The sequence below is a fragment of the Squalius cephalus genome (genome assembly GCF_949319135.1).
Source record: "Squalius cephalus genome assembly, chromosome: 3".
NCBI lineage: Eukaryota > Metazoa > Chordata > Actinopteri > Cypriniformes > Leuciscidae > Squalius > Squalius cephalus.
Window position 1 is genome coordinate 58,342,563 of NC_137124.1, and position 9,181 is coordinate 58,351,743.

The 9,181-nt window shown below is 41.7% G+C and overlaps 1 protein-coding gene across 2 annotated transcripts; it reads right to left on the minus strand.

Moving 5' to 3' along the window:
• Positions 1 to 298: 298 nt before the first annotated feature.
• On the minus strand, positions 299 to 8,976 carry kcng4b (potassium voltage-gated channel, subfamily G, member 4b). 2 transcript variants are annotated; one of them, XR_013820418.1, is made up of 4 exons: positions 8,709 to 8,976; positions 6,138 to 6,939; positions 1,846 to 2,877; positions 299 to 1,657 (listed from the first exon to the last, which is right to left on the minus strand). XR_013820418.1 is itself a non-coding variant. In XM_079864951.1 (3 exons), the coding sequence occupies exons 2-3, from the start codon at positions 6,876 to 6,878 to the stop codon at positions 2,098 to 2,100; spliced, it is 1,521 nt and encodes a 506-aa protein (XP_079721077.1). In that variant the 5' UTR covers positions 6,879 to 6,939; positions 8,709 to 8,976; the 3' UTR covers positions 299 to 2,097. The 2 variants fall into 2 exon arrangements, 1 of the variants encoding a protein (XP_079721077.1); XM_079864951.1 differs by having other exon boundaries at positions 299 to 2,877.
• Positions 8,977 to 9,181: the final 205 nt, after the last annotated feature.

Consider the following 9,181-nt stretch of genomic DNA (forward strand, 5'->3'; position numbering starts at 1 on the left):
AAACTGAAAAACTTATCGTCCGATGCCGATATTTAAAAAATGCCAATTATTGGCCGATATATCGGTCTTAGCGATATATCGGTCGACCCCTACAAACAACCAACCATAAATACCAACAGGTTGAAGGAAACTAAAAGGCTGTAACTTGTGGCCTAAATGAATTATTTGAACCACAATATAAAGGTAAAACACACACACAAATATACATATACTTTCATTCACATTTCTGTGTTTAAGGACAAAGGAACACATCAATATGCAAAACTTCAGTATATTGTGAAAGAACCAATTCAATTTTAATAATACAGATACTTCTTTTATTGATTTATTACAGAAATCGCATTCCAACAGATTTAGACTTGGTTTCACAAACAGGGCTTAGATTAAGCCAGGATTAGGCCTTTGTTCAATTAGGATATTTAAGAATCTTTTATACACATGCCTTAGAAAAAAAAACCCATTACTGGTGTGCATCTTCAGACAAAACAATGGCTTTGACATATTTAAAGGGGACCTATTATGCCCCTTTTTACAAGATGTAATATAAGTCTCAGGTGTGTCTGTGAAGTTTCAGCTCAAAATACCTCAAATATCATTTATTTTTCCATGTTGTAAATTTTTGAGTGATAAGAAAAACATGCTGTTTTGTGCATGTATCTTTAAATGCAAATGAGCTGCTGCTCCCCGCCCCTCTTTCCAGAAGAGGGCAGAGCCTTTACAGCTCGTGCCTCCAATACTCTGCCAAAAACTAACAAAACATCTGTTTGGTTTTTATTATCATCTCTATCATGGTCACGCTCACGTGACATTGCAATTCTTCACCATCATGAAAGTTTATTGTCTGCATGTGTTTTAAAGCCATATCAGTCTAAACTTCTGATACATGGTTTTCTGAGTGCACACATCGAAGCACGCGCACAGAAAGCTGGATGTCAGATGAAAGATCTCTTTCACGTCTTATTTTTAATATGTCAAAAACACACAAAGTTCACGTAAACACAGTTGGTTATGTCTGTGAACGTAAACAGCAAGTATAGAAATCGCATGTGTATATTAAATCTGAGTGTTAAAGTGAAAGCAGCGTAATATACAGTACCTATTGCTATATATGCTGTTTAAAGAAAAACAGAAAATAAATCACTGCTCATGATTGAATAACTTTAGAATATTTTTTTTTTTACTTGAATGCTGCTGTTAAATGCTGATAAACATGGCGGACTGTGTACAGCTCATTCAAGGCGGAGTCTAAGCTAATAGAGCGGAGTCCATCAGCAGTCGTGGGCGGGGCCTGTGCAATGTGATGTCACAAAAGCTACAATCTGCAAATTACTTGTTCTGATACACTGCTTATGATTTATGGGGATTAAAAAAAGGAGTGGGTGGATTTCTACCATTATAGGGTGGTTGTGAACACACACTGAATTTTGCATAATTCCCTTTAAAGATATGCCAGTGCAAGTTGCTTTCAGTTAAAACAGCTCAAACATGCTTTTTAGTCTGGAACTAGTCTTAAAGGAGTAGTTTACTTCAGAATTAAAATTTCCTGATAATTTGCTCACCCCCTTGTCATCCAAGATGTTCAAGTCTTTCTTTCTTCAGTCGAAAAGAAATTAAGGTTTCTGAGGAAAACATTCCAGTATTTTTCTCAATATAGTGACTTCAATGGGGTCCAATGGGGTCCAAATGTCAGTTTCAGTGCAACTTCAAAGTCTCGACATGATCCCAGCCGAGGAATAAGAGTCTTATCTAGACAAACTATCGCTCATTTTCTAAAAAAATAAACATTTATATACTTTTTAACCACAAATGCTCGTCTTCAAACCGTTGGACCCCATTGAAGTCCACTATATGGAGAAAAATCCTGGAATGTTTTCCTCAAAAACCTTAATTTCTTTTCGACTGAAGAAAGACAGACATGAACATCTTGGATGATGTGGGGGCGAGTAAATTATCAGGAAATTTTAATTCTGAAATCAAATAATCCTTTAAGCCTCGTCTGTGAAACCGGGGGTAAGAATTACATGAAGAAAATAAGAATATTTACAGAGATATGCACCAATGGATCAGATGTCATTGCAGCATGCAGTAGCAGTTGTGTCATTGCTCATTGGCCGAAATAAAAGAGCGTCTTTCTAACAATCTCTGGGCGTCTTCTTTAGCATTGGCATCCAGGATGGCCACTCGCTCGTCTTTACAAATCATTTCACGTTCACGTTTCAGCTCGTGATATGAACGAGAAAACACATGGAAGATAGATGTAGCTGGAAAAGCCATTATGAGAATACCACTCAATATGCTGCTAAAGGCCACAACCTGGCCAGGTATACTGTGCGGGACCATGTCACCATAACCGACAGTCGTCATTGATATAATAGCCCACCAATAGGAAGAAGGAATACTGCTAAAGCTGTGAGGGCCGGTGGTTTTTCCCTTAGTGAATTCCTTCTCTGCCAAGTGAACGAGCGGTGAGAATAAAGCCACAGCTACGCAGAGGAAGAGAAGTAGGAGTCCAAACTCTCGAATGCTTCGCTGCATCGTAATTCCCAGCGTTTGAAGACCCAGTGAGTGTCGAGCCAGTCGCATCACATACAGGATCCGCAGGGCACGCATAACCCGCAGAATCAAACCCAGCTTATCTAAATATCCACGACTTGCACCACCATGAAGTTCGGCTTCTTCAGATTCGTCTTCGCTATCCACAACCAGAGAGATGTAGTATGGTAGGATGGCTATGACATCTATGATATTCAGTGGGTTTCGGACAAACTGCAGTTTGCGTTGAGCATGAAGCAAACGCAACAGAAACTCCATGGAGAACCAGGCCACGCACACCGTTTCCACGATGAATATGTTGCGACACTTTTCTGAGCATTCGCCCTAGAAAAGAACAATAAGCAGAAATCAGATGAATGTTCAATTTTAACATATTACTAAAGCAGACTGTATGGTCTACAAAATGTGTGACGAAATTGTAACAATGTACTTTATTAAAGGAAACATGTAATGAAAGACTGCACTGATTATGTTGCGCTTACCAATATACATTTTTACCAACACCTAGAATTGTGGAGACCATACAGCATTATGCAAAACCAAATGTTTTCAGATACAAAAGTGTTTAAAAGCAGGTGAAGGTACTGAGATAAAAGATGTGTTTGACTTTGGCTGGATGTTAACCGATTGGTGAGACTTGCCACCTGTAATCGGGGAGTAGTTACAAATGGAGACGTTCAGTCGGACATTTTCAGCTTTTATGCTGTTTGCGTACTTTATCACAGATGAAGTGGATTAGATGCAATATTAGTCAAATACACAACCATTTCAGATGTTTTCATGAAACAACAGAAACACTTAATTCAATACTGCTTAATATAGTGACAGTAATAAAGTTAAACATAAGTCTATTGTAACCCTCAAAATTCACTGAAGATGAAGATAATATCAAGGTTTATTAAACAAGAACAAGAGCCAACAACACAAAACAGTGTGCCAAGCACAAACAATACCGGACACTGAACTGAAGACAAGCAGGAACTAAATACACCGATGATAACAAGACAATGACAGACAGCTGTGAAGATCATTAGTGTCCATGGTGATTGATGACGTGCAGGTGATGGCTGATAGTGTGCAGGTGGGAACCGAAGAGGATGATGGGACATGTAGTGAAGACGGTGATTAACTGGTGACTGTGACAGTACTCCCCCCTCCCGATAGGCGCGTCCTCGTGCTGAAGGTAGACCAAACTGGGTGGGAGGGTGCTCAGGAGGAGGACGAAGAGCAGACAGAAGGCAGGAGGGAACAGGGCAGAGCAGGCTGTGCAGGCGACCAGGGTGGAGACGACGGAGGGAGGAGCCATGGTGGAGGCAGGGCTGACGACTCCAGGGGGCCGACTGACGGGGTGGAGTAGGTGGGAGAGGAAACCAAGGTGGAGCCGGATAGCCGACGAGCCCAGACAACGCTGAGGATCCGGCAGGACATGGCGACGCCGCTGACTCTGGCGACTGAGGTGCACGGTGGAGACAGAGGGAGTGAGGACCAGGGAGGAACTGAAGGGAGTGAGGAGTCCAACGGAGCAGGGACGAGGCGTAGCCAGAGGAGTGCAGTCCAGAGGAGAGATTAGGTTGACGAGCGACCAAGGCAGATCCGGGGGGACGAGGGAGCCTGGCGGGAACTGATGACCTGATAGGCCACGGTGGAGCTGAGGGAGGTAGGAGCCAAGGAGACGCTAATGGACCGTCAGGCTGAGGCGGAGTCCTGGTCGCGAAGGTCTAAGGCGGAGATTGGGGATCCACAGACCAGGCTGGAGCTGTAGGCTGGCAGACCTATGGCGACTCCACCTCCCCAAAGGTGGTTAGAGGAGCTGAGGGGCTGACAGACAGTGGTGGAAGAAGGGTTGAGAGGTGGCAGATGGGAGAAGGTGGGAGAGGGAGGCTGGGTGGGAATTCAGACACTCATTCTGGCTCGGGGACAGACTCAGGTTCGGAGACAAACTCAGGCCCAGGGACAGAGGACTCTGGCTCGGCAGGCCTGACGTGAACAGACTCTGGCTCGGCAGGCATGGCGGCGACCATCTTAGCTGAGGGCTCAAGTGGTGAGGCGGTGGCCATCTTGGCCGGAGACGAGGGCTCAGGCGTGGTGAGTATGACGTGAAGAACAGGCTCAGGCTGGTCAGGCATGACGTGAGGAAGCTCCGGAAGGGTGGTCTCGGCGGGACGAGACTCTCGACGGGTGGTCTCGGTGGGACGAGACTCTCGACGGGTGGTCTCGGCGGGACGAGACTCTGGACTCTGGGTGCAGACGGGGTTCGTCTCTGGGCTTGGGACGAAGACAGGAGGTCCACAGCACATGATTCAGGTATAGTTCAAATGTACCCAGGATCGCTGATGCTGGAGCTTGCTGGTGCAGATGATCGTCCAGTCCGTGCCAGAAGACAGTTTTTAGGACGTCATCTGCCCAGCTTGCCCCATGAGAAAGCTCCAGGAACTCTGCAACATATTCCTCAATCTGGCGGCCCTCCTGGAAGCAGGTCACCAGTCGAGTGACGGAATCAGAAGGGGTGAGGAGAACGCCCATTCTGTTTTCTCTTTTCTGGTCCGGTATTCTGTAACACTCGAAATTCACTGAAGACGATATCAAGGTTTATTAAACAAGAACTCTCGAAGAGAGTCAAACAAGAGAGCCAACAACACGAAATAATGTGCTAAGCACAAACAATACCAGACACTGAACTGAAGACAAGCAGGAACTAAATACACAGATGATAACAAGACGATGACAGACAGCTGTGAAGATCATTAGTGTCCATGGTGATTGATGATGTGCAGGTGATGGCTTATAGTGTGCAGGTGGGAACCGAAGAGGATGATGGGACATGTAGGGAAGACGTGATTAACTGGTGATCGTGACACCTATAGTATTTAAACACCAATACGGTGGGTCTATATTTTTTTATTTTGATAAACATGACACAAATTTCATATTAAGGTTACATTAAAAAAAAGAGCAGTGCTTTCCATTCTATGACAGTTGAGCAAAGAAAATAAAGATGTCTGAAAGTTGCGGTCGGTGGTCAGTGTGTGTGTGTGTAAATGTATATTTTTGACCAATGCTTTCCACTTTTGATGTTACTTCAAGAGAGAAATTACTATTATAGTAGTTAAATATATTCACTTAGTTATCACCAAAGTATCACCACCAGTATCATTATTTCTGTGTTACAGTAATTTAAATGATCTGAAACTGGGATAAATAAACACTGATTGAAAATTGAGTAAATCACCTTTTGAAAGTAACAATTTAGTAACAAAAAAGTAACATAAGAATTTTTTTTTTTTATCAATTATATCGTTACACCAGTAGGTGGCGACAAGTGACTGTTAAAAATGTATTGGTCATTGAATCATTCATTCAAGAGATTCTTTCAAAAATGCTGATTCATCCAGTAATGAAACAACTGAAGTGTTTATGAGTGAGTCATTCAACCTGATTTTAAATAAATCAATACCCGTTCTTGTCTTAGAACAACTTTGATGAACTTTTTTGATCCACTTCAAATGTTGACTACTGTATAACATAAAATAAAACACAATGGATATAAAAAAATGGATATAAAAAGAGGGATGTCATGCACTAACCCTGTCATCGTGATCAGGAATGGTGCTGATACACAAGCTGATAACGGTCACGGCAATCATGACAATGGAGAAGCATGCAAAGATCTTCCCAGGCCAGCCAGAATGAGGGTTTTCCACTATCTCCTGCAACCGGTTCATGAGCCCGACGTAGCCCGTCTCTCGAGCTAAAGGCCTCTGAAGAGCGAGCCTCCTCTGCCTCCTCTCGTCTTCCTTCTTCTTCTTCTCTCCCACTTCTTCCACACAGGACAACATCTTGCGTCGGCAGCAGCGCTCCATGTGAACCGGGTCGATGCCCCAATAGGTAAGTTCATCAGATAGTGACACGGCGCACACCTGTCGAAGAAGCCTCAGTTTCCCCGCAGCGAGGAAGTTAAAGATGATCCTGAAGGCCACCGAGCTGCGGTCGAAGAAAAACTCTCGCCGGGTCTCGTCGTAGTCGTCACAGAGCTGGGCGATTTCATCCGGGCTCCTGCACTGACGAAGCTGTCCCAAACGAGACAACGGGAACTCGTCCAGCGTGCTCCAGGGAAACGTGTAGCGATCCCCTCCCACGTTGATGAGCGCTAGTTTGCTGTGGTCCACGTCTCTCGAGATGCCGAGGAGACGCTGGGCTCGTTGGAAATACACACCTTTGACTGTTTCCGTCTCTGGGATTTCTGTGAAAAACAGGTCGAGGCTGCTGTCGTCTGTGCTGACTGAGAGATTGCTGAAGTCATGGTTGGCATTGCTGATGATTGGCATGGTGGCATTTGGGCATGGCAGTGATTTTGAAAGTAGTATGTGTAGCTTAATCACTGGAGCACTGTAAACAAAAAGAGTTTTATTTTATTGCAACACTGGCATCAACAATATCAACATGCAGGACGAATTGTTTCAATACAAATTCATATTCGTGTTGATGTGAATAGGTCTAAACTGACTTTAATTAGAATTTTAAAGGGATAGTTCACCCAAAAATGAATTCTGTCATCATTTGCACACAATCATGTCATTGCAAACACATACAATTGGTTCGAAACACAAATTAAGATATTTTTAATGAAATCTGAGAGGTTGCTGCCTCTTCATAGAAAGGTAGCCAAAACTAAAAAGATCCAAAAAGGTTATAAAGGGTATCTTAAAAGTGATTTATTTCAAGTCTTGTGAAGAGATACCATCGCTTTATATGATGAACAGCTTTAATTTACATCTCAACACTAATCGACAAACTTTCATACACATCAGTGTTCTGAAATGAGACGGCAAAGTCTTCAGGTTTAATAAATCAAATGTAAATGAATGTCCCAATTAAACATTTTCCTGCTTAAATAAACATAAACACAAATGTATTTTTAGTATATATATTTTTTTATTGTTCTATTTATTAAAACCAAGTATAATCTCATCAAATTAGTGTTTTTATTCCAAAATAATAACTGAAGGCAGTAACAATTTAAACAATATATTTTATTTGTGATCTGATGTTCAGCTGTTCTTTTTAGAAGTCAACTTATTTTCAATAGTCATTCAGCTTATACACTGGTCACATACACAAAGATGTAACTTAAATTTCACCAAGCTGATTTTTCATTTTTAAAAAATCCAGATTCATCATATTTTCAGACCATTTCAAGTTTGATTTTGATGCAGCAGTGATACAAAGCGGAGTCTTGATATTGATGCCTCGGAACGCACACGAAAAACAATAGGCGAGATTCATTGCATCCAATCACAGGGCGATGGAGGTATTGCCTCCTGTCACGTGACTCTCCCCCATTCGTTCTCAATTACCCCCCTCTTAACCCACCACACCCTTTAGAGGGTACCTTTAACAGCAACTTGCTGCTGTATTTACCTGCTGGTGTCACTTTAGAAAAAAAAATACATTTTTTAATGCCACATTTTAAAATATTTGCATTGTTTCACCTTTGTAATATGGATTATTTTCTCATCCTAGTCTTTTTTCTCTCTTTTTTTAGTAGGTACTGCCTCCCCTTGCCTCCTCGGAGGAAACGCCATTTGGTAACTGAAGCTCGTTCATGACTCACATTCTAGAACAAACCTGTTGGTTTTAGTGCACGCACTAGCTGCTGTTCACAGTGTGTGATGTGCTCTATGTATGTGTGCTATATGTGAATAAAAGCCTAAATTATATTTGTTCATCATTTAAATCAAACATATCTCTTCACAAGACTTGGATTAATCCGCTTAATTTATACGGATTAGTTTTGCAATGCATTTAGGCTATAACCTTTTTGGATATTTTCAGCTTTGGTTACCTGGACAGAAACCTCTCTCAGGTTTCATAAAAAAAGCTTAAAAAAAAGCTTAAAAAAAAGCTTAATTTGTGTTTCAAAGATTCTTACGGGTTTGGAACGAGGCGAGGGTGAATTAATGATGACAGAATTTTCAGTTTTGGGTGAACTATCTCTTTAATTATCCTATTTTTTCTTTTCTTTTTCTTTTATTACAATGTGCTTACTAAGATAAAGTCTCATCAACACATTCACTACAGCAATAAATAACTTTTACCACAATGTTGATCTGTCAATGCAAACCATTTAATGATAGGCTATAAAAACAAAAACTTACCTGCTTTGAATAAAATGTTAAAGGTTCAGTCATCCTAAAAGATTTACTCATCATCTGTCACAATATTATGCACATATGTTATCATCAGAAAGTGTATAATCCAAGTTTAAAAAGTCGACAGGATGAAGTTCCTCGTCCCATCTTGGAAGTAAGTTTGCTGCAGTTAAATGTTGCCATGAGCTCTTCATGAGTGTCTCCCTGGTCAGATGGACAGGAATAATCTGCCTGTCTCATAAACATTAAATATATAAAACCCGATTATCTAACACACCGCTGTCCTCCGAAGGCCCGCTGTTGTTTATCCCTCTGCTTTCCCCATATTAAACACCAGTGCGCGCGCACGCGAACGCGTTCTTGCTTCACAACACATAGTAAAAAAAAAACATGCGTAAAAGGTTTAATTTGTGTAAACATTTAATATGGCGCCATTCAATATTAACTCACTTGCTTGATTACTACATCATAATACATCC

What these genes read in the sequence shown, in the direction of transcription:
- kcng4b (XM_079864951.1), bottom strand. Translation starts at nt 6,878, where the DNA reads ATGCCAATCATCAGCAATGCCAACCATGACTTCAGCAATCTCTCAGTC. An exon ending in TTCCTGATCACGATGACAGG is followed by an intron (nt 2,878 to 6,137) that starts GTTAGTGCATGA and finishes GTTCTTTTCTAG; the next exon opens with GGCGAATGCTCAGAAAAGTG.